This window comes from Miniopterus natalensis, chromosome 5, assembly GCF_054644295.1.
Source record: "Miniopterus natalensis isolate mMinNat1 chromosome 5, mMinNat1.hap1, whole genome shotgun sequence".
NCBI lineage: Eukaryota > Metazoa > Chordata > Mammalia > Chiroptera > Miniopteridae > Miniopterus > Miniopterus natalensis.
This window is the reverse complement of record NC_142085.1, coordinates 4,160,779-4,188,762: the sequence shown is the minus strand read 5'-3', so window position 1 is coordinate 4,188,762 and position 27,984 is coordinate 4,160,779. Positions and strand designations below refer to the sequence as shown.

At 58.4% G+C, this 27,984-nt stretch overlaps 1 protein-coding gene across 3 annotated transcripts; it reads right to left on the bottom strand.

The window, feature by feature from the left end:
* Position 1: 1 nt before the first annotated feature.
* GABBR1 (gamma-aminobutyric acid type B receptor subunit 1) lies at positions 2-27,830 on the bottom strand. Of its 3 annotated transcripts, XM_087817250.1 has the most exons (22): positions 27,771-27,830; positions 26,600-26,803; positions 25,572-25,757; positions 24,246-24,266; positions 21,713-21,873; positions 18,558-18,692; positions 18,088-18,258; positions 16,902-17,003; positions 16,440-16,505; positions 15,817-16,008; positions 10,155-10,397; positions 9,506-9,569; positions 8,284-8,361; positions 6,866-7,016; positions 6,181-6,313; positions 4,622-4,738; positions 4,298-4,405; positions 4,027-4,120; positions 3,051-3,178; positions 2,351-2,479; positions 2,018-2,161; positions 813-1,486 (listed from the first exon to the last, which is right to left on the bottom strand). In XM_087817250.1, exons 2-22 carry the CDS (start codon positions 26,619-26,621, stop codon positions 1,313-1,315), a joined length of 2,619 nt encoding a protein of 872 aa, XP_087673376.1. In that variant the 5' UTR covers positions 26,622-26,803; positions 27,771-27,830; the 3' UTR covers positions 813-1,312. The 3 variants fall into 3 exon arrangements, with proteins under 3 accessions (XP_087673378.1, XP_087673376.1, XP_087673377.1); XM_087817252.1 differs by lacking the exons at positions 813-1,486; positions 26,600-26,803; positions 27,771-27,830 and adding an exon at positions 2-425 and having other exon boundaries at positions 25,572-26,526; XM_087817251.1 differs by lacking the exons at positions 26,600-26,803; positions 27,771-27,830 and having other exon boundaries at positions 25,572-26,526.
* Positions 27,831-27,984: the final 154 nt, after the last annotated feature.

Below are 27,984 nucleotides of genomic sequence, written 5' to 3'. Positions count from 1 at the left end.
ATTATTATAAAAGTCCTAGGCAAGGCTGTTTATTTTTTCCATCGGACATTCAGTACTTTCTTTCATCTGGATAGCAAGTCCCTCGGATGCCCGGAGTTCTCAGACACAGACTTCTAAGGCTAAGAGCACCCAAGCCCTCCCACCTCTGTCCCCTAGAGGCCCTCCCACCTCTGTCCCCTAGGGGCCCTGTCACCTCTGTCCCCTAGAGGCCCTCCCACCTCTGTCTCCTAGCTGCCCTCCCACCTCTGTCCCCTAGGGGCCCTGTCACCTCTGTCTCCTAGCTGCCCTCCCATCTCTGTCCCCTAGGGGCCCTGTCACCTCTGTATCCTAGCAGCCATTTTTTTCGTTGTTGCTGTTCTTAGTTCCTAGGAAGGAGAGTCCTCACGTGTTCAGTCACATGCTCCAGGCTCCGGATACGTCCCTTACTGTGAGAGAACTCATTCAACAGCATGTACAACATCTCAGTGGCCAAGTGCATCCCAAGCACTTGTGCTTGCGCCTACCCTAGGAAGAGGCATCCTGATGGTGGCGGTGTGATGTAAGAGGTTAGTTATCCTCACAAATGAGGGCTTGGAGGACACAGAATACAGAAGTTTTACGTGGGGTGGAATCTAACTCTGGTAGTCCGACGCCACACTTTTAACTACTAATGTTCTCATTCACTAATCTCAGCCCTAACCCTGTCTGCTCTGCCTGGTTGAGCCCTCACAGGATTAATAAAACACCCCTTTCATACCTTCCAGGGCAGGAAGCCCTCCCAGGCTGTGCTTGGACCGAAGCCCACTCTTTTCACAGAGAGGACAGGTGCTAAGTCACACTGTTCACTGGTTTATTGAGATTCAGGGAGATCCTTCCCCAAAAGACACCTCCCCGTGAGAGGGACACCACCTCCTGCCCCAAAGGCCCACCTATCCATGTCAACAGTCAGGGGTGCCTGCGTTTGGTCAGGATTCTCACCAGCTATGCATTGGGAGCAGTTCCCAAACCTGCCCACATTTCCTCTCCTTCAGTTGCCCCAGAAAAATACAACACCCAAGGGAGCAATTTTGGGAGAAGGGAGAAGGGAGAGGTGTGTGTAGTAAGGCTGCTGAGGAGCCGGTGAGTGAGCAGCTGCAGGGAGGTGCCGACCAGATTATGAAGGAATAACACAGAATCATATGAAGAGAGAGAGAGAGCAGGGTCTGGTCCCCGGAGCAGCGAGACCAGAGACCCAGGAGCGCAGAGGGGCTGCCCTACAGGGCCTGGGGCTGCAGCACGTTCTCCCGTCTTGCCCACTCCCTCCCCCTGCCGGCATGTCCTCCCAACACACCCCTCACTTGTAAAGCAAATGGACTCGACTCCCATCACAACTAAGTCGGTCAGGGAGCTCAGGGGGGCCCCTAGGTAGGCCCCCAGAGGGGTCTGGGGGGGTGGGAGGGGGGCGCCGTGAGCGGAGCTGCTGCCGAGACTGGAGCTGAAGGCGCAGTTCAGAGACTCGCTCCTCTTTCTAGAGGAAGAAAAACAGTTGGGAGAGTGGGAAAGGGGGAGTCATGAAGGGTGTAAGAGGGAAGGGGGGACAGGGAAACGGGTAGGTGGACAAAAGAAGTTAAAATGAGGAATACGGAAAGAACAAGGTAAGCCAAAAGACCATCATGGGGGCACCGTGGAAGGGAAAAATCAGGGAAGAGAAAATGAGGAAGGGCGAAAGGTCAGGGCACACAGCTTCCAATAACCCATACAGATTCGTGTCAACCCAGGTGAGCATGCTCTGCCCTGTCACTGCACAGCCTGGGGCCCAGGGGGCACGTGGGCACCTGCCGTCCCCTTTACTGGAGGCTGTGCTCAACTTCGCTGCTTGGGGCTCACAGCTGCCCCACGGACCCCTTCCCTCCTGGTGAGGCCAACACGGGATGTGGCCTGGCTAGGAACCCTCCTTCATCAACCCTTTCGCCTTCCCCTTCCCAGCCTCCTGCGCTCACTCCCTGGCAGGTTCCCCGGCACAGCGCCTGCCCACCTCGGCATCTGCCCATCTGCCCACCTCGGCAACGATTCTCTCCAGCTCCCGGTTCTCCTTCTCCAGCAGCCGGGACTTCTCCTCCTCATGGTTGTTGGTCGAGGACCCTGTCTTCATGGTGTCCTGAGCCTCTGACTGCCATTCCCCGCGGGTGATCAGCCGGCGCATCTGGGGGACAGATGTTTGAGGCATCAGAGGGCCAAGCAAAGACTGTGTTAGAGACTGGCTGATGGTGGGATGGAACTGGAAGGAATTCAAAGGAGAAGCACAAGACTGGCCCCAAACAAGGGTGGCAGAGGCAGGGCAGGGTGCAGTGCCGGGGAGGAGGGTGGGGAGGGGGAGAACACCAAAGCTCACCTTGGGCACAAACAGCACAACCAGCGTGATGTAGGAGGAGAAGACGATGGCGAGCGAGGCGAAGGCGAAGGCCGCGTCCTGCTGGCTGGACAGGATCATGGTGACGGGCGCAGTGATGAGGCACAGCACCTGGGCAGAGTGTTTGGGCACCTCAGACCCGCAGGCTCAGACAGGGTCCCGGCTTTTCTTCCCCAAGAGTCTGTGAGGTCAGGTTCCTGGTGAACTTTCCAGTTTAGAAGGATCCAAACTTGGATCCTTCTCAACTCTAGCTGGAGAAGAATCGCAAATAAGCTGTCCCAAAGCAGTCCCCAGCTTAGCTGACCGTCCCGCAAGGCCGGGTGCCATGAGCTCTAGACACACACCCGGAGTCCTGAGAGTCACCCCTGGGCACACCTGGCAGGAAGCCTCGACTCGTCGATTCCACCCGGGGGCCAGACACGCAGCGGCGCCTTTTCCTCCTGCCTCGTTTACATGGCAGGGACGCCAACACCTGCCGCACTGTGTGGTCGTGTGAAGGTGTCTAAGGTAGTGTCTGTGTGTCCTTTAGAAACTGTGAGGTACTTTACAAATCCGAGGCACTAAAACACTGTGTGAGACGTCCACCCAATTGATCTGAGCTCCAGGGCCCAGTCCTTCCCAGGCCGCCGTCTAGGGGCTGCGGTCAGCCCCTGGGTCAGTGCCAGGAGCCCAGGGAGCTCACCGCCACATTGTAGATGGCCATGCCCACAGCCCGGTGGTCATTGATCTTCTCAGTGGACACGCTCTTGGTCTCATACGCAAGAAAGATACCCAGCAACAGCAGCAGCCCCTTGTAACCATAGAAAATGCCTGCAAGAGCAGCAAGGGTCACCTGGGCAACCAGGCCTCCACGTGCCCATGCACTCCCCTCCTCTCTAGGACTGTCACTCACAGCTGATCTTTCTTATAGCTCCCCAGTGGAAAGGGAGCTTCCTCCCCAGCACCCTTCCTGCCCACTGCCCCCAGTGTCCCCCCAGCTCGACTAGCCCCACCTCACCACTCCGCCTGGGCCTGGCCATGCAGTGTCTCACCCCAGACTGGGTGGGTTTGCCATTTGTGGTTATGGATCAGAGTGATTTTAAGAGGCGAGAAGAGACCTAAACCCACGTCCTTGCAGCCCCAGCCTGACCCTAGGGGGCTGTCTAGACACAGATGGTGTCAGGTCTGAGATGAGAATGAGCCCAGCCCCACTGGTGCCTCCCTCAGCTGATTACAAGTTCTGCCTTATCCCTTCTTCAGGCCCTATGCTCCTCACAGCAAAAGGCCAACTGTCGCCCTGGCTGGTGTGGCTCAGTGGTTAGAGTGCTGGCCTGCAAACGGAAGGGTCCTGGGTCTGAGCCCAGACAAGGGCATGCACCTCGGTGACAGGCTCGATCCCCGGCCTCGGCTGGGGGGCCACCAACCCATGTGTCTGTCTCACATGGATGTCTCTCTCCCTCTCTCTCCACTCTCTCTGAAAAGTGATGGAAAAAATATCCTCAGGGGAGGATTAAAGGAAAAAAAACAGACCTGGAGCTCCCCACTCAAATCCTCAACGAAGCTATGAAAGAAGACCAGGGGCAGCACTCTCAGAAAATTAGTCCCGTGACAGGGAGCTCAGGCGGCCGGTGGACCCAGGCCTGCGCCCCTCCGGGCCTCTCCCTCCCGGCGCCGCGCACCCAGCCACGTGTTCATCTTCAGGGAGCTGCAGTGCTCCAGCTGCGGCAGGATGGACACGTCGATGTCCTCCTTCGGCTCCTCCTTCGCGAAAGTCTGAGGGAGACAAGGCCCCGCTCGCGCTGGGTGGAGACTCCCCACTCTCTGTCCCACGAGACCCTCAGTACTGAGGCCAAACCCCACTCTGCCCCGCCCCAGCGCCCCAGGAGCCTCGCCCCCTTCAGGGCCCGCAGGCCCAAGGGCTCCGTGGGGGAGGAGGCCGCCCCGCGGTACCTCGACGGTCCTGTGCAAGGGGTCCACGGTCTGCCAGACGGCGAGGGTGAGCACGTCCATGGCCACCAGCAGGCCCACCGTGGCGTACAGCTTCCAGGGCTCCAGGGTCTGCGCACAGGCCGCAGGGTCGGCGGGGGCGAGGGGCGGGGCGGGGGGCGGGGCGGGGGGCGGGGGCGGCGGGGGCGGGGGCGGGGGACCGGAGGCGGGGGGGGGGGGAGGGGGCGGGGGCCGGAGGCGGGGGGGGGGCGGGGGGGGCGGGGGGCGGGGGGGGGCGGGGGGCGGGGGGGGGGCGGGGGGCGGGGGGGGGCGGCGGCGGCGGCTCACCTTCCTCCACTCCTTCTTCTCCTCCTTCTTGGTGAAGACCGTGTGCACCCACCAGATCTTGGTGAACATGGAGCCATAGCCCAGACTAAAGCCCAGACCCAGGAGCCAGAGCCGGGCCTAGAAAGGGGGGGCGTGAGCGGACGGGGGGCGGGGGGCAGACGCCCCCAGGGCAGGGGCAGCCTGCAGCGGGCGGAGCCGGAGAGCCTCAGGGAAGGGCGCCGCGCCTTCGCCTTCGCCACCGGGCATCTGGCTAAAGCCCCCGGGCTTAATGACCGTCGTTTCTGACGCCCCCAGTGTCCACAGGTTGCAGCCTGGACACCTGAGGCCGTGCAGGGCCCCCGCCCAGGCTCAGCCCCAGCCCGAGGTCCAGCCCGCCCGGCTCGCGCCCCACCCCGTTTCTCCAGCTGACAGGACCCCGCACCCTTCCACATTCAAACGCCGCCCCGCTCTGCGGCCCGCCCCACTCTGCCCGTGCTCCTGGCCCGTCCGCCCGGTTCTGGCCCCTCTCACTGCACCACAGCTGCCCCCCTGGTCTCCCCGCAAACAGGCCACCCCACGCCCCGGAGGCGCGAACGCCCCACGCAGACACGGGGCAAGCCGGGCACTGGGCAGAGGCGCGGGAGGGAGCGGGGTGGGCGGGAGCGGCAGGGGCTTCCTCCCAGCGGGACTCAACCCCGCAAACACTGCCGCTGAAACTGCCTCCCGCACGCCGGGCTTCCACGCACCGAAGTCCCGGCCCCTCCCGGAGCAACTGCCGTCCCGCGGTCAGGTCCCAACCCCAACTGAGGCTCCACGGGACGCCCAGCTCCTGCGCCCAGGCCCCAGGCCACGGCCAGCCCCGCGCTCCTGTCCCAGCGCCCAGCAGCCCCGCAGCCCCCGCACTCCTGTCCCAGCGCCCGGCCGCCCCGCAGCCCCCGCAGCCCCCGCGCTCCTGTCCCAGCGCCCGGCAGCCCCGCAGCCCCCGCACTCCTGTCCCAGCGCCCGGCCGCCCCGCAGCCCCCGCACTCCTGTCCCAGCGCCCGGCCGCCCCGCAGCCCCCGCAGCCCCCGCGCTCCTGTCCCAGCGCCCGGCCGCCCCGCAGCCCCCGCGCTCCTGTCCCAGCGCCCGGCCGCCCCGCAGCCCCCGCGCTCCTGTCCCAGCGCCCGGCAGCCCCGCAGCCCCCGCGCTCCTGTCCCAGCGCCCGGCCGCCCCGCAGCCCCCGCAGCCCCCGCGCTCCTGTCCTAGCGCCCGGCCGCCCCGCAGCCCCCACAGCCCCCGCGCTCCTGTCCCAGCGCCCGGCAGCCCCGCAGCCCCCGCGCTCCTGTCCCAGCGCCCGGCAGCCCCGCAGCCCCCGCACTCCTGTCCCAGCGCCCGGCCGCCCCGCAGCCCCGCAGCCCCGGCGTCTGCAGTGAGCTCGCCGCCAGCCCGGGGATGGAAGCCGGCAGGTGCGGAAAGAGGGACGGCGCCGACCGGGGCCAGAGCCCCGCCGCTGGGGAGGCAGGCAGGGACCAATGGGCACGGACGGTGCCCCTGACGGGTGGGCCAGACACATTCCCAGGGGTGCCGCCCGCACCCCTCACCTGGCAGACGAAGGGGAACTGGCTTCTCCCGATGTGGTAGCCGTCTAGCCCGAGGGGGAAGACGGCCGCCAGCGCCAGCGAGCAGCCCACCGCCGTCAGGTTGTTCAGGTTGGGCTGTGAGTTCTGGATATAACTGGGGCAGGGGCAGAGCGGGAGAGGGGAGCGGTCACCCTCTGAAGGGAGCCTCGGCTCCAAAGGCACAGGACAAAGACTGGCTGGAGCCGAGAGCGCGGCCGCCCGGCCCGCCCGGCTGCCCAGGGCCTCCCCGCACAGGCCCCACGCGAAGGCTGCCGCGGCTGCCCAGGGCCTCCCCGCACAGGCCCCACGCGAAGGCTGCCGCGGCTGCCCAGGGCCTCCCCGCACAGGCCCCACGCGAAGGCTGCCGGGGCTGCCCAGGGCCTCCCCGCACAGGCCCCACGCGAAGGCTGCCGGGGCTGCCCAGGGCCTCCCCGCACAGGCCCCACGCGAAGGCTGCCGGGGCTGCAGGGGGCTGCAGGCGGCCGCCTCCGAGCAGGGGGCGTTCTCCTGGCTCCCCTTCCCGGCCCGCGATCAAGAGAGCAGGAGATCAGAGTGAAAACCTCCAGGATACAGGGCCCCAGAGTCACACGGGTTGGCGCTCACTCCCTCAAGGATCCTATCTTGGAGAGGCAGACAGGACAAGAAAAGTGTCGGGAGGTACACTTACCGGACGTGGGCGTTGTAGATGTTAAAGGACAGACAGACAACAGCTAGGACAATGCCCAGGCTGGAGAGAACTGAGACGGAGATAAAGAGTTTCTGTGACAGGAAGCGGAACGTCTTGATAACCAGGGTCTGGTCAGCAGGGGGAGACCCACCTATGGCACAGGGAGAGTGGGGAGAAAGGGAAAGAAAAACTAAGGGGTAGGAGGGAATGAAGGTGGGACAGGGGAGGCAATGGACAGAGCTGCTGGTGGACACTCATGCCTTTGGCTGGGAGAACAGGAGGCTCTAAGCACCCAGGTCAGCAGCAGGTGCAGGGCTCCTAAGAGCAATGACGCATGTGCTCAGAAAATGGGTAGATGTCCTGTCTAGAGGCCAACAAAGGCTGAGGTGCATCACCAAAGCTGTAGTCTTTTTTGGTTGGTTGTTTTTTGTCTGCCTTTCTTACAGGAAAGGAAAATGGGAGGGAAAGTTGGGGATAGCTGAGGAAATTATGAGGTTTCTTATAACTCAAATCAAAACCAAAAAAAGCAGCTTTATAATCTCAGAATCATAAAGCTGAAGAGCCTCCAAGCATCTAGTCTGGCCTCCTAACTTTAGGAAAAGAAGAAACAAAAACTAATCTGTGATTTTTAACCCTGGCAGGGTGATATTCCCAAAGGTGTTTTCCAAGTATCACTGAGGAAGCTTAAATTTGTCAGAGTTCATGGGAGGGTGGGGGGGCTAATTTCAATTTGCTTAGCTTGGGGAAAGGTGTAATTTAGGCCATGTAGCATTTATAGCGGCCCAGAACACTGCCCTAAATTCAAGTCATAGAGCATTTCAGAACCCAGCAGTGGTGGGAGCTCCTGGACTCCAGCTGGGCAGGGAAGGCAGGGGTCTCCGGGCTGAGCCTCCCTCCAACCTTAAGATGCCCAGACTTTATTTCACCAGGAGGACCTTCCTTTTTGCCCACCTTTAGCATCTTTCCCATTATTTTAGGCCACCAAGCACACAATGAACACTGCTTACTTTCCCTCTTTAAACACACGCTTTAGCAGAAGATAGCTTCCATCCTCTCCTATAGTTTAAGCAACTGTTTTCTTGGCAAAGAGGCAAGTCTAGGCCTGACATATCAAGGCACAAGCATCTGGGAGACCCAAACAGTTTCTGTTTTCTGCCCCTGCCTACCCTGCCTCCAGTCCCCAGTGACTATTTTTAACAATGCACGCCACCAACTGCCTACTCCCTCTCCCGATATACCAGTCTCCTCTGCCCATGCCTTGGAGACTCTATTCCCTTTCTCTCACCCACGGCCCCTGGTCCATCTCCCTGGAGCATTTCAACCTAATGGCACCTACCACCCACCTTCCTTCAAATGCATGACCCTTTTCTGTGACTGTTCAGAGGGGTTGAAAGAAAATACACAAAGGACCCACTTACCAATCCACTTATCTGTTTTCCACCAGGAAAGATCATCCTTGGTGCTGTCATAGTAGCCGATCTTCTTGTAGCTGCCACCTGGGCAGATGAAATAGAAGGCGTGACCATGGGGGGGGCGAGGAGCTGGTTCTGGGCATCCTCAACTCTACTTCCCTGAAGCAGCCTCCTCTGCTTGTGCCCGATTCCCTGGCACCCTAAGCCCCTGCAAGAGACTTGGCAGGATGAGCAATCTGAAGCAGTATAACGTGGGTGCCACAAACCAATCTTATGTGTGTGAAGCCAGCACTCGCTCCACAGCCCGGCCTCTCAGCAAGATGCTGCTCAAGGATTCCAGCGTCAAAGCTTCACACACTGGTTTACTGTCCCTCATGATAGACAGAATCACCGAATCACTTCCCAGTGGCTTTCATTCTAACTTTATAAATTCCTCCTATGCTAGTTGGCTTGGGTTCTAATTCCTTAGCTAAGCTGTACCCTGCCTCTTAAAGAGCCACAAAGTGAAATTCAGTAGCTCCAAAGAGTCATGTTCTAGAACTGTCCCGGGTACCCTAGCTTTTCCATCAAAAGCCAATTCATTCCCCTTCACCATGGCCAAAGTCCATTTCCTCTTGTCCTGGATACAAAGAAAATCTGAGAGGACGGGGGAGAAGGGAGGAGGAGAGAAAGACACTGTTCACAGGGATCCAGGAGACGGCTGTCTTGGCCACGCTGTAGGAGGCTGAGAGGGGTTAGGGCTGAGACATTAACTCATAGAAGTTTTGCAAATATGTAAGTGTGCTGAGTTATAAGAAAATGCAACCCAGAAAAGCCAAACTTTACATACTCCAAAAAAATTAAGAATGCTTACTTATATAGCAAGAAAATTCTGTAAGTTCCCTTTAAAAATAGCAGGTTTCCTAGATTCAGCTTTCCTTGAGTCCCTGGGTATGCCAGTGACAGGTCATTAACCCCTCAACCCAAGCCACCAATGGGAAATTTCTGAAACCAGCACGGCAGCCAAGACAGAAACAACGCAACCCCTGCAACTCAAAGAAAGCCCCCCACAAGCTGTTTTCATTATTATTACTCTTATCATTATGAGTTAAAAGCTCGATGAACAGTTAAAAGAGAAGGGGGGAGGTGGAGGGGAACCAAGGCCGTCTTGTGTTTTGTGATGTCTCCTGGTACCCCAGGCCAGGCCAGCTGGGCCTCTACCACCCCGCCCCTCATGCCCTGTGCTCACCCTGGAGCTGCTCAATCAGTGTCCACGCCATCCGAGAGCCGCTGGCATCAAACACCACATGGCCCTGAGGGAGAGGAACAGCCACGGGAAGGCAGGTGGGATAAAAGCAAGAGTGAAAGAGAGCATCGGGACTCTGAATCCTTAGGTTTTTGATGTTAATTGAGCTTTGGAATGAATTCTATTTGTGGCTTTTGCCTGCATATAGGACACAACATGCCCCAGATACCCACACCCTAGATTTCAGAAACACTCTTTTGAGAAGCTTCACCCACGAGATTTGAATGCAAGAATTCCCGACAGAGCCAGGAGGCCTGGCTTCTGCTGTGTGGCCTGAACCAGTCACTGAATCCCTGGGATGCTGAGTTTCCCACTTCAAAAGGACAAAGGAGATGATCTGTTTTTTTCAAAGCCCTGTGATTCTTATCTGACTCATAATATCTGGACTGAGAAGAAATGGGGGGGGGGGGCTGAAAGCAATGGAATAGGCTGTTTCCCCTTCCAATTCCTGGTAGGTTTTACTGGTCTGGGGTCCCTACTGCTTGGTCTGAGGCTGATCACTGCAGGGAGGCAGCTGAGAAGGAACGTGTGTCTCCAGGAGGCGGGTCCCTCAGCGGGATGACAGCGGCCTGTGCAGGTCACTGGAACTCACAGAGACGCCCTCAAAGGATGAGGAGTTCATTGCCCGGTAGATCTGGTCAGTGATGGTCTGGTTGTTGTAGTTGAAGTCCTCCAGGCGCACTCCTGAACGGCCACCCGCTCCGGACGTCTTGTTTAGGGCCAGGGCCAAGGCCCAGATGGCATCGTAAGCCAGCGGCGCCTCCTGGAAACCACCTGTCTCCTCGGGGTGTCGTTTCAGTCGCTTGGTCAGTTTTTCCACAAACTCCTGGGATGTCTGGGGAGGAAAGGATTGCAGTGTGGGACAGGATGGGGTGGCATCTGATTCTGGTTCCAACACCCTGGCTTGAATAGATGGTGTAAGTTCATGTTGTCAGGTTGAGCACGTGCACTCAAAACCTTTCAGAATACCCAAGTGTCTGTCTTACATCAGAAGCTACTAGACTAGGGCAGGGAGTCGCTGGGACCAGCGGTCTTCATGTGCACAGCTGCTAGCTCAGATCTGCAGACAGAGAAGCTGAATGAACACATGCTTCGCACGATGGGCGGTGAAAGTTAGAAAGGAGAGATAGAGAAGAGCAAGAGGATGGTTGTGCTCTCATCTTCAGACCCAACAGGGCTGACCCAGGACAAACAGCTCCTCCTACTTGGAAAGACCTGGGGCCTGGGGAGGCACCACACCTTCCTCACTCTATTCTCAGACAGGAAGACTTTTCCTTAGTGTGCTGGCTTCTCACCATCCTTAGTGCTTTCAGTTCACCGACTCCCAGATGATTTCCAGAAGACTGAGTTCTGCACACATAACCCTACCAGTATTAGTCTATCATTCGATTCCCCATCCACACCCTCCCAGCCCTCAATCTCCTTTTTCCAAGAAAGCTAAATCACAGAATGACAGCTCCCTTAACTCTGTCAGGAAAAGAGTCCAGAGACCTGACTTTCTAAACCTGCAGTCTCCCAGCTTAGCTACATGATCATAGGCCAACTGCTTTAAGTGTTTGGAAATGTCTTCTACATAATAGAGAAAATCACACATGCCCTTCCTTACCTCCCAGAAACCACCCCTGGCAAGGCTCAGTGGCCCCCTCGAGGCAAAGCACAAGTAAGACAAGGGCACTACACACTCCATTTAGATTTGAAATATATTAACATATATACACTCTAATGAATAAATGAATGAATACAAGTCTTAATTCCCCATGTCCTGCTCACTTTTCTTTCTATTCAGGTTTCTGGAGACACAAAGGAGTAGAAAATGCAAAGGACAGGCAGTGCAGTTCAGTGGAGATAGCCTGGGCTTTGAAGACAGACAGGCCTGTCTCTCTTGCCCTTGAGGACAGGATCAGGTTCTGTTTCGCCCTTCATCCTTAGAACCCAGCACTGTGCCAGGCCACAATGAATGTCCATTGGATTAGGGCAATAAAAATACTGTGTGATACTATAATGGACACACACACACAGAGTGTATAACTCCAAGAGTGAGCCCTCATGTAAACTATGGACTTTGGGTGAACACGATGTGTCAATGGAGGTTCATCAACTGCAACCACTCTGGGGAATGTTGATAGTGAGGGAATCTATACATGTGTGGGGACAGGGGCATATGGAAAATCTCTGCACCTGCCGCTCAATTTTGCTGTGAACTTAAGCTGCTTTAAAAAATATTTTTTAAATGTCCATTGGATGAGCCGTAGCCACTGTGGCTCCGTGGTTAGAGTGTTGGCCCGTGCACCAAAGAGCCTAGGGTTTGATTCCCAGTCAAGGGCATGTACCTGGGTTGCAGGAGGAAACTGATCGATGTGTCTCTCTCACATTGATGTTTCTCCCAACACCACTCCCTCTCTCCCTTCCCCCCTCTCTAAAAATCAATGGAAAAAATATCCTTGGGTGAGAATTAACAAAAAATAAATAAATGTCCATTGGATGAATAACTATAGATGGATTCCAATTCTAACTAATCCACACACCTGCTATGTAATCTCAAACAAGTTAGCAAGTCTCACTGGTTGGTTATTCACCTTTAAAATGGGAATAACACTACCTTGAAGAGTTATTGTAGGAGCAAAATAACACATATATATAATGCTGGGCATAAAGCAAATTACACCTTGGTCAATTCACAGCTTTGTGATTTCCCAGGCTCTCCACTTCATCTTTGCCACCATCCCTCTGATCTGGAATCCAGCTCAGTGTTTCAATCCCTGTGTCCCCAACTGTCTCTAAAGCATCTGTAACTACACGACCAATGAGCTCAAATTAAAACTATCTAAGACTGAAAGCTCAATCCCCTCTCTCCACAGCACTTCACAGTACCAATGGAGACTGGAGACTGAATCCTTAGTCACCTCAGATGCCTTCAAATCACCAAGGTCCTTAATTCTTTTGTTGAAATGTGTCACTACTATCAGATCTCCCTACAAAGAACAAAGTTAACAGTAATAACAGTAGCTAACATTTACAATGTCCATACATTGTACCAGGCACTTTTCTAAGGTACGTGTATCAACTTACTTAATCCTTAAATAATCCAATGAGGTTTATGGCCCATTTTAGAAATAAGGAAACTGAGGCACAGGAGAGCTCAACTTGCCCGAAGCTGTACTGCTAGTGCACGGCAGGACTCATAACCAGGCGGCTGGCATCACATCCCAAACACCCGAAGGCCCTACGCTGCCTCTGTGAGCTGCCGTCTCTCTCCAAGAGCACCTGTCAGCAGACAGCAGTTAGGCTGAGGCTTTTTTTTTTTTTTTTTTAATAATTTCTTAATTGATTTTTTAGAGAGAGAGAGAGAGAGAGAGAGAGAGACTGTTCTGTTGTTTCACTCATTTATGTAGTCATTTGTTGCTTCTTGTATGTGCTCTGACCAGATATCGAAGCTGCAACCTTGCTGTATCCGGACAAGGCTCTAATGAACTGAGCTGCTCGGCCAGGGCAGGCTGGGGCTTTCTAAGTAGTCCTTCAGCCTCCAGGTCCATGCAATCTGCAGTTCAAAGTAAACACTGCATCAGAAAATCACCCAAATAGGCAGGGACGCAGCCGCCCTGCACGATGCACTCCAGCCCGAACCCTCCCACTGTGCTGGCTCCAGGTCACACCACCAACATGCTCGGCCACTGCTGGCACCACTGACCCCCACATACCTACAGTTGCCAGAAACATCTCTCCTTTTTGGGTCAGCAAAGATATGGCTGCCAATTTTCAAATGGAAATGTTACTAGGTAGCTTAAGGAAAACAGAACAAAATTCCATAATCCATAGAAATTGGTCAAGTAACCAAGTGCAAATTTATGATACTAATTTTTTAACAGCCCTGTCTGGCTGTTTCTATATGTGGGAATGGATGTGATCTAAAATGTGTATACTGAGGTAGGTTTTTATTTTGTATTGTCCCCACATCTATGGGACCTCTATCCCAATCAGAGTTTACTCCTTTCACTCACAACCTTACCCCCACCGCCAACCTGCCCCTCTAGCCCAGAGCTATAATCTTTCTCCAGAACCACTCTAATCCATTGGCTCCTGAAGACTGTTTCCCTAAATCAGGGTTTCCCAATGTCTGCACTATTTTTTTTTTTAATCCTCACCTGAGAAGTGAGGATACGTTTCCCACTGATTTTCAGACAGTGGAAGGGGAGAGAGAGACAGGAGAGAGAGAGAAACATCGATGTGAGAGAAGCACATCAATTGGTTGCCTTCTGGGAGATAGAGCCTGCAACCCAGGTACATGCCCTTGACTGGGAATCGAACCAGTGACCCTTTGATGGGTGGGCTGACACTCTAACCACTGAGAAACACAGGCCAGGGCTCAGTGTCTGCACCACTGACCTTTGGAGCAGGATGATTCTTCGTTGCAGGGGGCTGTCTGGTACACTGTAGGATGATTTGGAAGCATCCGTGGCTTACCTACCAGACAGCAGCTGTGACAACCAAAACCATCCCTAGGTATTACAACCTCTGGTTGAAAAGCACTGCTCTAACCAACTGCCCTCAGAATATAGGCCCCAAACAGAAGTATCAGCATCCCAGGGAGCCTGTCAGAAAGTAAATTCCCTGGCCTACCCCAGATCTCCCAAATCAGGACTTCCAGGGAAGAGGCCAGCAACCGCACATGAACTACCTTGCCAGGTGGTCTGTTGGGAGCTCACACTTCAGGACTATTCATCTAAATGCAAGGCCACAGAGTCTGCTGCTTTTCTAAATCACCATGGCTCTAGGCCCCTGGGACCAACCTTGCTTCTGACCCACCTCTCACGGTCCTGTCTAATTCACCTATAATTTCTTCCCTAGTTAGTAGTTAAGGCTGCTTCTACTCTCTGGAAAATCTTGGCTCTCCCCCTGGCATTTAGGCTACAAGCAGGCCTGGTGTCACCAGAAGCCCTATGAGCCTGAAGGCAGGCATGAGACCATCTTTCTCTAGAGACCAAGAGATAGAAGACGACCTCCATCCAATTCATTCTGCTCCAAAGCCCAGAAGTCCCTCCCTACCCATAACCACATCCCTGCTTCCTGTCGGGTGCTCCTCCAGCTCCTGTTAGGAGGCAGAAGCCACAACTGGAAGGTCCTGGGCTCAGGGCACCAACAAGCCTTTTTGATGTCAGTCACCAGCTCCTTCACTTCCCCAGGTTCTACGGGATCATTCACCCATCAAGTGACCTTCCAGAATTTTTCCAGGGTATTTTTCAACCAGAACCTTACACACAGAGTCCCTCAGAATGTCCCAGGACAGTGTCCATAATCAGAGTCCACATGGCAACTGGCCCTTCCATCACAATCCACTGCCCAAGGAAGTTTCCAAAATCTTCTTTCTCTCTTGCTCAAAAACAGTATTAGCCAATAAAAGTAGAAACTTTTTCGTCAGACTTCACAGTTTCCCTGGAAGGTGATGGGGGCACAGTGGTTTGGAGTTAGAGTCAACTAGGACTCAATGCCAGCCTGACCACTCAGGAGTTATGTGACCTGGAACAACTAAGTCACCTAACCTCTCTGAGTCTCCATTTCCTGGCCTATAAAATGGAAATGAAAACTCTACATCAGAGTATTGCTGTGAGGATCACTGAACTTACGTATCCAAGTTGCTGGTTTGCTATACAAAAGCAATTATTACCACAACTTTGTTTTAATTAGATATTTTGGGGGCTTTATAACCATTAACTCACCCGTAGCCTCTGTCCAGAGTAAGTATTCCAGACCTGGGGTGCCCTGGGCACAATTAGCAGACACACAGGTAGCCCTACGCAGCTCATCGCAGATTCTGTATTCCTTAAGATGTAGTGCCTCTTTCCCTCACACGCCTCACCCGTGCCAGAACTGCTGACTGAGCACCAACCAGAAAAAATCTCTGAAGTCACCAACAAAATAAAATGCATCCCTGCCCAGGACAGCGCTCCTGCAAAGGTGTGGTGGCATACAGCGTCTATCACATCATTAACACCTCTCCCTCATTTCACTTCTTGCTAACTACTCATTTCCATGGTAACAGCTCTTCCACTCACCAGGCCACTCCCATTGCCTCTCTTTCCTGACCAAGGAAGTCAGAGCAGAAGTGGTATCCATAGGAAACACGATGTAAACATCGTGGGCACAGGCCCCCTCCCCCCCTGTACCTCCAAAGTCCATACCTGCTCCCCTCCCCGCCGAGGCTCCCTCAGCCCTCCCCACCTGCCCAGGTGCCAGCTTCTAAGTCCCCACACTCTCACCATGTTGGAAATGCTGCGGGTGTTGGCGGGGTTCAGCATGACAATCTCAGTGGTGATGTGACCCTCCACTGCTTCGGTCATCTCATCCACTGTGCAGTTGATGGACGGGTCATAGGTCTTGAACCAGTTATCAGCATACCACCCGATGAGGAACCAGACATACTTCTTACCGAAGAGTCGCTCCTTGTACACCTGGGTGCAGAGGAGGGGGCTGGGTCTGTGTTTCATTTTTTTGGTCTTATCTCACATGGCCTCTGGGGAATCAGAGAAATGAAAAGAGACATCTACAGGTCTTGGGGTGGGTAGTAGGGAAGGCTCCACTCCTCCTCCTAAATCCCTCCCCAGCTTCTATTTTCAAGTGGCCTCTTGCAGCCAGTAAGAAAAGATGGGATCCACAGGCTCCTCCAGAAACACAAAGTGGCAGAAAAATAAGATCTGGAGAAAGTGCCACGTGTGTGAGAAGCCAAGAGATGGAGTCAGAGCCAACAGAAAGGGACATCATATTGATCACCACCTCAGATCATCTCCCATAGACTTCAGGGGAGATGAGGAGAGGAGATCCCAGGAGACACCCAAGGCAAAGAGCCCGCCTAGTGCCCTCCCTCTTCAGATTCCAAATCCACCTCACAAAACACTTTTCGGGCTTCAGTCTCATAGAAAAGTCCCACGATGATTCGGGCATCCTGGCGCTGCAGAGTGGAGAGAGAAACAGCTCCTGAGCTACATCTGACACGGGAGGGGCTAAGGCAAATGCTCTTACAGCTCTGATTGCCTGTCCTGAAGGGCCTGGTGCACAGTTCTGTTCAATAGGTAGTGGATAAACATCAACTAGAAGGTGGAGATAAGCTTCCCCAGGAGATGCTACAGAATGGGAATTATGTGACCGTGATGGAGGTGTTGGCTAAAGCTAGGGTGGCACTCATGGGGCAATCTATGTGTATCAAATCAACATGTTGTGCACCCTACGCTTACACAGTGCTGTATGTCAATTACATCTCAACTTAAAAACAACAAAACCAACCTTCCCCCACCTGGCTCTTCTCTCCAGCCCACCACTGTCCCCCCTGCCACTTCCGACATCCCACCTTCAGGTTCTTCACAGGCACAGCTGGGTCTGAGAAGAAACTCTGGCGGAAAGTAATCTCAATGCCAGCCTCCTTCACGCGTTCCTCCAGATCATCCAGAGTCTGTAGTGGGAATGAGAATGGAGAAACATGGGGTACACAATGGGTAAGGACCAGAGATCTGACCTGGGGTTGCACACTCAACAAAGGAACAGTGGCGTGAAACTCCTTCCTTCAACACCCTCTGTCACAGGGTGGGGGTGGTCAAAGGCAGGCACCTGGAGTCTCAGGGTGTGGCTTCCAAGTGAGGAGGTGCATGGGGAGACCTCCTGAGCATGTGTCCAGACAAGTCACTCCACTCACGCCCTCTGATCACTGACAGCAAACATGGTGGGGGGTGGGGGAGGAAACAGAGGCACCAGGGAAAGACGAGGCAGGGCCTGGTATACACAGATGATGTCAACCTCAAGAGGCAAGTGAGCAGAAGACAGAAGGACCAGGGTAGAATGTCCTGTATCACTAAGAAAAAGTGGGGGGAGGACTCAGGAGCACTGAGTGCAAGAGTACACAGAGGATTCAAAGGGTAGGGCACAGGGAGGAAGCGGTCGGGCTCCCTTCCTCCAGCTCTCCCCCTCCCCCTTCCACCTGGTCTTGCTTGTCCACAGGGCTCTTCTCTCCATGGCTCTTCTCTCCGAGCTGGCTGCCTGACCCATGTCCACACACTTACCTTTCTGCCCGTCAACTCCCTCCCCCTTTCCTTCCCTCTGTACCTCTCTGTGTCCGTCTTCCTCTCCTTCTCTCCTCCCTCTGTGCCTGTGCCCATCTCCATAGCGCCACCCAGTTCCCATTCATACACACACCACCCCCTTGAGTGGCTCTAGAACCTGCTACCTCCCTGGGTTCCTATCCAAATTCTCTCCCTTACTCTGTCCCAACATTGGAGTGAACCTACTTTAATAGAACTGGGTCATTTGGGGCTATCTGTCCAGGGAACAAAGCATCAAAGAGGGGGGAGCCCTAAAACCAAAAAGTGGAGATCTCGGAAAGTCAACTTATGCATTCCTCTGGCATAGAAAAAGCATGCACATAACCCGCTGGGAACGTGTTCTCTTGTGATAAAGAATCCACGTCTCTCCCCAGAATAAATCCCATGTCACCTCTCTGCCTGGAGCTGGAGGGGACACCCGTTTACCCAGCCCTTTCTCACCGATGTGAAGACTTCGGTGGTCTGCTGGATGGTGGCGATCTTCTTCCAACCCCACTTTTGAAAAAGTTTCACCCGGGTTGGATTGTGCAGTGTGGCTGACGGGTGAGTTCGGAAGAAGGTGGGGAAGCGCTGTCGGTTTGACAGGGCTGGTGAGCTGGAGCCGTAGGAGAGCTAGGAGAGACCGATGAAGCAGCACAGGCGTGACTCCACAGGGGCCGCTGCCAAGGGTGCCCCAAGCCTGCCCGCTCTCTCCAAGCATCTCTACTCCTGCCCTAGGAGAGCAATTCTCAAAGGCCAGAGTCTCACAGTCAGGACGCTCCTTCCCTGATCCAACCCCAGTTCCTCCTGGGGACTGCGGCAGGGCTAGGCCCATGGGTTCGGGTAGGCAAAAGGCTCTGAATCTTGGAAGCTATCCTCTTAAATACACCAAAAGAGAACGGCCTGCCTCCTGACCCCCAAACCCCACTTACCACAATGAGGTTCCACATCCTGGCAGCCTCAGCGACCAGCGTGGAGACGGAGCTGCAGCCGGGCATGACGATTATCTTGATGGGGTCGTTGTAGAGCAGCTCGTACAGGTACTTGGTGGCCTGGCCCGGGTCACACTGGGGGGACAGGCTCTCCTAGAGGGGCTCCTCCCATCCCTGCAACTCCTACTCTAGCTTTCCCCAAAAACCTAGTTACTTCCCCCAACTACCCACCCCTCTGCTGAAACTCTTTTGTGACGACTGCCACGTTCTTCCCCCTCCTGGAATCTCTCCTGTCTTCTCGGCCTCCTCCTCCTCACCCGTGCCCTCTCCTCCACCTCCACCGTCAGTACCGATGCGTGTAGCCCTCCCCTCCGCGCAGCTCATCCCGACACTCCTGTCCTGGCCCCTGCAATCTATCACTCCTGCTTCTTCTTACTGTTTCTATGTTCCAAACATCTGTGTGTAGAAGAGTCTGCAAGAATATGAATAAACTCTCACGAAGTCCCCAGACAGCCTCAGCGCCAGCTCACAAACACTCCTCCCTCACCTCTGCAAACTCCCTCTCCCCACCTTTCATTTTGCCTTCCCTCTTCTCTTTACAGGGCTAGTGGTAAACAAGAGAACAGAACAAGTCCACCAGGGCATCCGGCTCAGCATCCATCTCTCCTGCTGGGCCCTGACATTTGATGAGCCCATTAGAAAAAGACACACACTCAGGGGTAGACGTGGGGGAAGAGACAAGGGTGAGAGGAGAACTGAGGAGAATAAATAGAATGACTCTCAGGAGACCAGATACTTTTTGGGGTGCCTGAGAGGCATGGAAGTGGGAAAGTAAACAATGCAGGAAGCTGGGAAGGAAAGGAATGCTGGGAGAAGGGGAGGTGGGAGGGCAAGCCACGGGTCTCCCAGCGCCTGCTGCCCTCCTGCTGAAAGATGGCATTTCAAAAGCTGCTGAAGCCTCAGAGGAAGTGGAGAAGAAATGGAGGCCAGTGGGGAGGCAGGCCAGAGGGGACACAGGCAGGAGGCACAGGGGGCAGGGGAGGTGAGATGGGGGGCAAGTTGCAAGGAAATAAAGAAGGCCCCCTAAAGCCTGCTTACTTCCCACTGAGGCCTGACATTTGGGACTCGGTTGGGAACCTGAGGGCGGGAGTCGGGAGGGGGGGCAGAGTCTGAGAGCCCACCCGCCCCCACTGCCAAGGGCAGTCTTCACTGTCTGCATAACAGCTGTTTTGAAGGTTCTCCATTCCTCCCACCTGGGCATCTTTTGGTTCTCGGGTCCCACTTGCCTGCCCTCTCCCAGCATCTGTTACTCCAGATCCTGAGCTTCCCCCAGGGTCCCTCAGTGCCCCTCGCTTTCTTGTCTGAGGAAAAGGTGGTTAGGAACAAGGAGGGCACACGACATGTAAGATACACACAGAGAGGGCAATGTACGCTGCCCAGCGTCTTCCTTTGTGTCCGCGTCCCTCCCTGCCTCTTCCAGCACCGGGCCCTTCCACACCCAAAGCACTCTGCAGGCTTCCAGCACCGCACCCCCTCCCCGCACACCTCTGTTCCTCCCCCCCGCTCGCCTCCGATCCCGATCCGACTTGCGGGCAGGGAGCGGCACGTTCCAGTCCACCTGCCTTTCCATCGCCCCCTGCAGCCTCTGCTATTTTCTCCTCCATCTCCCTTTTCTCAGGTCCCCCGTCTGCTCCCCAACACCTCCAGGACTCACCTGCGGTGGGTGAGTCTGCGCTTCCCGTGGCCCGCTGTCGTAAAGCCTGCACCCGTCCCTCCCTTTGGCTCCCAGTACCCCCGCCTCCCATGGCCTAGCCCCTCTCCTGCTCTCCTAAGCCGGACTTCCCACCAGCGGACCCTCCTTCCCACCCGCCTCTCCTGCGCCTGCTGCTCGTCCCTCCCCGACGGGCTGAGCGGCACAGGCACCCAGAGGGCAGGGTTTTTATGTTGGCAAAAGGCAGATCCTTGGGACTCATCCCTAACCGAGGAGCTGGATCTGTGTATAACAAAGTCCTGCGGTGGTTCTCATGTCCACCAGAGTTGGAGGATCACTGTGAAAGTGTCCGTGGGGGCCTGAAGTTCCCTCTCCAAGCTCCCAACAGCCCTTGGGCTCTCTTCTTCCCTCGTCGGCCCCTCCTCCCTCACACACCTATGTCCAGGTGTAGATTACAGAAGGGGTGAGGTCACCCAGTCCTCCCCTCTGGACTTCACTCCCGAATCCCTTAAGTCACTGCCCACAGGTCAGGGAAGATAAATGGGAGGTCCCATGTTTCTTTCCTCCCTGAGCCATGCCCTTCCCCATACTCCCAATTACTCAAGTAGGGGATAGGAGAGGAAAAGGAATCTTACAGGACATTCCCTACACCTGGGCCCAAATTCCCCCCCCACCTCTCTAACCCGACATTCCATCTCCCTTCTCACATCTCGGGGGCCAGGATGCTGGAAGGAAGATGAACCCGAGCCCCAAGCTCACAGGGCGGCCAGGATCGCTGGGTGCCCAGCCCTCCTCCTTGGCCCTCCCACTGTCACCCTCCCGGGCCCTTCCTGCCGCCCGTGCCCTCCCTCCCCATCCCCACGCCGCTGGCGCTCCCACGCGGGCCTCTAATCCGATCCATTTCCCCAGCGTCTCCGCCCGTCCTCACCAGTGACGAGCCTTCTGCAACCACAGGTGCCACGGGCCCCCGCCAGGAGTCCCCCCAGGGCGGCCGCGGGGTGGGAGTCGGGGGGGCTCAAGGTACCCCTCAGTGTTTGTGATAAACAAACTCATGCCCCTCCAGGTGCTCCTCTCCCGGCGCTTACTCCTTCCAGCGCCAAGCTGATGCCCAGGCTCAGCTCCTTACCCCGTCGATGTAAACCCCACCCTGGCCACCTCTGGCGTCCCGCGCCCCTCGGCCCACCCCAGGGCAGGCGACGCCCCGGGGGGTCGGGTCGGCTGGTGCCCCAACCCCAGCACGCCCGCGGGCCGGCCGCAGCGCAGCAGGGTCTGCTCTGGGACGCGACGCACCCTTTGCACCCCCAAACCCTCCTCCTGACCCCAGCCCGCGACTCTCCCCGCGCCCCGGCGCCGCCGCCCTGCTCCCGCGTCGCCCAGGAGGGGCCGTCCCGGGATCCCAGAGTGGCTCCCACGGGCCGCCCCGCGCCCGCCCGCGCCCCGCTACCTTGCTGTCGTGGTGGATGAGCTTCAGCTCGTAGTCCGGCAGGATGTCCCTGCGGCGGTTCACGTCCTCCAGCGCCATCTCCACCGCCGGCTGGCAGGCCTGGCCCCCCGGCCAGCCCCCGCTCATGGGAAACAGCGCCCCGATGTACACTGCGCGCCGTTCTGGGGAGGGGTGCGGGGGGACCCGCGGGTGAGGCCGCGGGAGATGGGGGGAGTGGGAGGCCCACACCACCCGCGCCGCCGCCATCGCCACCAGGAGCGGCAGGGGCCACCCCACCCGGGGAGAGGGGGCCCCCGGAGCCATGGCGGGGGGCAGCCGCTTGGGGAGGGGCGCTCAGGGGGGACACTTGTCCTGGGGAGGGCCGCGGAGGGGGTGTCGCGCAGGCGCCCCCATCCCCGGTTCTGCCGGGCTGAGGGCCTAGGGCCTGGGGAAGCAGGAGAGACGGGCGCCCCGCGGCCCCGCGGCCCAGCTCCCGCCTCCGCCCGCGCCTCCGCCCGCGCCGACTCTCCCCGCCGACTGACCGCCGACCGAGGGGCGGAGGGAGCGCGGCGGGGAGGGGGCTCTGACGTCACGGAGGCGCGAGGGGGAGGGGCGAGGAGGGAGGCGAGCGCGACTGTGGGATCCAGGCCGGAGGGGAGGGGAGACCGAGACCAGGGAAGGGGCGGAGGAAGGGGCGTTGGGGGAGGGGCAGAAGGGGGAGGAGCGGAGGGGCGGGAGGAGCGGGAGGGGCGGGAGGAGCGGGAGGGGCGGGAGGAGTGGAGGGGCGGGAGGGGGGCGGGACGCGGGAGGGAGCTCGGCCCGTAGCCAGGCGGGGAGAGGGATGGAGAAGGGGAAGGAAAGGGGCTGGACCAGGTCGGCTCCAAGGGGGAGTGAACAGAAGGTGGGGGGAGGGCTGGGGGAGGGGGAGGGCTGGGGAGAGCTGGGGAGGGGGAGGGCTGGGGGAGAGCTGGGGAGGGCTGGGGGAGGGGGAGGGCTGGGGAGAGCTGGGGAGGGGGAGGGCTGGGGGAGAGCTGGGGAGGGGGAGGGCTGGGGGAGGGGGAGAGCTGGGGAGGGGGAGAGCTGGGGGAGGGGGAGAGCTGGGGGAGGGCTGGGGAGGGGGAGAGCTGGGGGAGGGCTGGGGAGAGCTGGGGAGGGGGAGGGCTGGGGGAGGGGGAGAGCTGGGGGAGGGCTGGGGAGAGCTGGGGGAGGGCTGGGGGAGGGGGAGAGCTGGGGGAGGGCTGGGGGAGGGGGAGAGCTGGGGGAGGGGGAGGGCTGGGGAGAGCTGGGGAGGGGGAGGGCTGGGGGAGAGCTGGGGAGGGGGAGGGCTGGGGGAGAGCTGGGGAGGGGGAGAGCTGGGGAGGGGGAGAGCTGGGGGAGGGGGAGAGCTGGGGGAGGGCTGGGGAGAGCTGGGGAGGGGGAGGGCTGGGGGAGGGGGAGAGCTGGGGGAGGGCTGGGGAGAGCTGGGGGAGGGCTGGGGGAGGGGGAGAGCTGGGGGAGGGCTGGGGGAGGGGGAGGGCTGGGGGAGGGGGAGGGCTGGGGGAGGGCTGGGGAGAGCTGGGGGAGGGCTGGGGGAGGGGGAGAGCTGGGGGAGGGCTGGGGGAGGGCTGGGGGAGGGGGAGGGCTGGGGGAGAACTGGGGAGGGGGAGAGCTGGGGGAGGGCTGGGGAGAGCTGGGGAGGGGGAGGGCTGGGGGAGGGGGAGAGCTGGGGGAGGGCTGGGGAGAGCTGGGGGAGGGCTGGGGGAGGGGGAGAGCTGGGGGAGGGCTGGGGGAGGGGGAGGGCTGGGGGAGGGGGAGGGCTGGGGGAGGGCTGGGGAGAGCTGGGGGAGGGCTGGGGGAGGGGGAGAGCTGGGGGAGGGCTGGGGGAGGGCTGGGGGAGGGGGAGGGCTGGGGGAGAACTGGGGAGGGAGAGAGCTGGGGGAGGGCTGGGGAGAGCTGGGGAGGGGGAGGGCTGGGGGAGGGGGAGAGCTGGGGGAGGGCTGGGGAGGGGGAGAGCTGGGGGAGAACTGGGGAGGGAGAGAGCTGGGGGAGGGCTGGGGAGAGCTGGGGAGGGGGAGGGCTGGGGGAGGGGGAGAGCTGGGGGAGGGCTGGGGAGGGGGAGTGCTGGGGGAGAACTGGGGAGGGGGAGGGCTGGGGGAGGGGGAGGTTTTGGAAAGGGGTTGGGCGGCAAGGGAGTGCGGGACTAGAGCGGGAGGGGGGGCGGCAGGCCGGGAGGCGGGGGGAGGTGAGGCCGAGGCTGGGAGGGTCGATGTCGGGTCCTGGAGGCGCCGAAGCTGGGCTGTGAGAAGGGCAGGAGGGGCCTCCGTAGTCCCGGGTGACACCCTAGGGCCGGGCGGGCAGGGGAAGGTTCTCTGGGGGCCGGGGCGCGCCCGGGGAGAGGGGCAGCTCTGGGTCCCCCAGACCCGGCGGCCGGAGCGCAGAGCAGCCAAGCAGGGAGGCGGGGGCCCCAGGCGGGGACCAGGCGGCGGGAAAGGCAGACGGGGCGCGGGGCAGGGCGGGAGGGCGCCCGCGCCCGGGGCAGGGCGGGCACTGCGGCCGCCACCCCGCTTCTCCTCACCTGAGTGCGGCGCTCGGGTCACTGGCAGCAGGAGAGACGGGATCAGAGAAGAGTTACCGCGGGCGCCCCGCTTCCCCGGCCGCAGCCCCAGCCCCCCCCCCCCACCTGTCCTCGCCGAAGACCGGGGGGAGCAGAGGCCTGCCTCTCGGCGGGGAGGGTGCCTGGGGACAAGAGCGAGGCGGACTGCGGGTCAGGACTGGGTGGGTTTCTTCTTTTATTTTTCATAGGACGACAGAATTTGAGACAGAAATGCCTACAGCTAAGACGTGGGCAGATCCTGGTTTGTGGAGCCCAAATAGCATAAAATGCGCGGGTCTCTCTTTTAGAGAAAACAATTACAAATACAATTGGTTTTAAGCTACTGCTGTCAAAGTATCTCTTAGGCAACTTTTACAAAAAAACCTATGACCATGTGAACACATTACTAGAGCCCCCGACCTTATCAGAGCACAAGAGGCCTGTGTAAGTGAGGAATCCTGACGCTTAAATTTCATTCACTTCATGTCCATCCAGCCCTGGATGGGATTTCTAATTCCAAGAATGGAATGATAAACTACAAACAGAATAATTAAGTGAGAATCTGAAGATCCTGAAAGAGTCAACAAGGGTAGAAGCGAAAGGTATGCCTGCATCCCAGGAGACAAGGCTGCAGAAGGAAAACATGGATGCCCAAGCACAAGAAGGCAGAAAAGGTGCTGGGCACAGGACCGATTCCCTTGGGGAATGATAGCGGTGTCTGGGAGGGATAGAAGAGGCCTGCCTCCCCTGTCCCTGGGTAGTCCTTAATACTCTGACAGCTCTGTCCCCAGCTTTAAGCCTTTTATCCTGATAATTTTCCATCCCAGATGTTTTCAAGCTTATCAACTTTTCTAAGTATGACATGATTTATTTCTGAGTGTACAATAATTCAGTTATACAATGAATGGAGAGGGATCTATTCTAGACGATGTTTATGCATAGAAAGTTCTAAGTTTAGAAAAAGGGACTGAGGCTAGGGGAAATTGGAGTATTTAAACCTTAAGAAGGGTGATGGAGGGTGAAATTCATAATGGAAAAAGAGAAAATGTGAGACCCAAGACCTGGGAGCAGGGAGAGATATAGAAAGAGAAAGGTAAAGAAAGGAAACCCTAACCCAACACAGGTAAAGTGGAAACGGGAATGCAGACTGCTGGAGCAAGCTCGAGGCAGATGGATGGAGGAAGGAGTTGGGCTTTCACCTCTGCTTCCCCAAAGCCACTGTTTTGTATAGCACCCATCCTTCCCACCGTCCACTCCCAGCCCATTCCCGCACTCATTAGCTGCGTGCAGGCAAGCTGTTCCCCTCACCCTGGCAGTGGGGCTTAGGGCTGCTCCACTGGCCCTGACTACAGATGCTCCGGGAGCCCCCCACCAGATGGAAGTCAGGGTCACACCGAAAATCCACTCGGGCTCCATCCAGGGCTGGGAGGTCCCCACCCGTCAGGAACACCTTCCCATTTTCCAGCATCAAATAGGACTTGGAGCAGATTCGGACTGTGAAGAGACCAGAAAATAGAAAGGCAGACTGGAGGAGGCTCGGCTTTGGGTTTGGGCCCAGGAACATCCTACAGTGCAGGAAATCCTGTGAAGGGGGATTGGCCTGCCCTGGCCAGTTTGGCTCTGTGTTTAGAACATTGCTCTGGGAACTGAAGGGTCCCAGGTTTGATTCTAGTCACAGGCATGCACCTCGATTGCAGGCTCGATCCCAAGCAGGAGGCAACCAGTTGATGTGTCTCTCTCACATCAGTGTTTCTCTCTCCCTTCCACTCTCTCTGAAAAGCAGTGGAAAAAATATCCTCTGGTGAGGATTAAAAAATATAAAAAAAAATAAAAAAAGGATTGGCCCTCCCTCAGCCCTCAAGCATCCACACATTCCCACAGGAAAAAGAAGGGAAAGGCAATGCCATGTAGGAACCCAAGATGGAGCTATAAGCGCGTAAAACGGGGTCCCCAGTGGGCGGCTCCGGTCTGGGGGGGTGCCGTGAGGAGACGCACACCCCATTAGCCTTCCTTTCTCGTTCTGGGTGGTTTGTATTCACCCAGGTTAAACTGCACTGGTTCTTGGGCATGCGGTCTCTGCATGAGACACAGAGGTATTCGGAAAGGTGACGAAATCATTTTAGAACGTGTTTGCACATGTGCGGCTGACCACCCTCGAAGAGAATGGCCGGCACGTGAATGGCCAGGCGACGCCGTCAGTGGGCAGCGGCCGGGTGGGGCGGCCCGAAGGCTGGGTCAGCGGCGCCGCGTCGGGAGTGCCGACCTGCGGACGGGGACGCGGGGTCGAGGCGGGAAGAGGAGCGGTCCCGGAGAGGGGGCGCCGGGGGGCTACTCACCGCAGCGGCTGGGTGTGTCCATGTCTGTCCAGGAGCCGTTGGCCAGGCACTTGCGGACCTTGGGCCCCACCACCTCGCGCTCCCCGCGGCACACATACTCAATCTCGTAGTCCACGGGCAGGAAGCTGATGGCCTTCACCTGGTCCCGAGTCAGGCCCCGGTACCGGATGCCCCCTTCCCAGGGCGGGTGTATGATCTGGCAACCTGAGGGGAGAGCCCCAAGGAGTAGAAAGGAAGGTGGGGGACGGAAAAGGCAAAGCCTGCAGCCCCGGCCCGGGGGCTGGGGCGTGGCCCGCGGGCCCGCGGGGGACCGAGGGGAGGGAGGGGGTGTTGGGCAGGGCCCTGAGGGGGGGCACGGGACGGAACTGCGCTCAGAGTCCCGTTGTGCTCCGAGAACTCGCCGCACAAACTCGCCCAGGGAAACGAGCCCACAAGTCGGCGGGGCGGGGTGCTGGCTGGGGGAAGGAGACAAAGAATTGAGAGATGGTAGCGCTGCGACGGGCTCGTGGGCTGGGTGAGAAAGGCCAAGGGAGGGCACGAGAGTTGAACTAGGACCAGAGGAGCCGGGGTCCTACGGGGCCACCTGGGAGAAACGCAGAACCAAGGGCGGGGCGGGGCTGGCGCGGCGCTGCGGAGGGACGGGTGGCGTCGGGGACATAGCGCAGGGTCGCGGGAAGGGGGCCTAGGTGGCGGGAAGGAGGCCTAGGGTCGCGGGAAGGGGGCCTGGGTGGCGGGAAGGAGGCCTAGGGTCGCGGGAAGGGGGCCTGGGTCGCGGGAAGGGGGCCTGGGTGGCGGGAAGGGGGCCTGGGTCGCGGGAAGGGGGCCTAGGGGCGCGGGAAGGGGGCCTAGGGACGCGGGAAGGGGGCCTGGGTGGCGGGAAGGGGGCCTAGGGTCGCGGGAAGGGGGCCTAGGGTCGCGGGAAGGGGCCCTGGGTCGCGGGAAGGGGGCCTAGGGTCGCGGGAAGGGGGCCTGGGTCGCGGGAAGGGGGCCTAGGGTCGCGGGAAGGGGGCCTGGGTCGCGGGAAGGGGGCCTGGGTCGCGGGAAGGGGGCCTGGGTGGTGGAGAGGCGGGCGGGCGGCGTGCTCGGTGGGCAGCGGACGGGCCGCGGGGCAGGGCGGGCCGGGGCAGCTGGAGTGGGCGGAAGGGCGCCGAGGTCGCCAGAGAAGGGGCACCTTCCGAGGTGGCGTTGGGGGCCCGCGCCCCGCCCGCGCCGGGAGCGCCGAGGAGGAGCGGCACCGGCAGCAGCAGCAGCAGCAGCATCTGGGGGGAGGCGGCCGTGAGGACCCGCCCGCGCCCGGAGGAGGCCGGGCCTGCCGCGGCGGCCCCTAGGCTCCCACCCGGCTCCGCTCCGGGACCACGAGAGCGCGGCGAGGGAGGCGGGGGCGG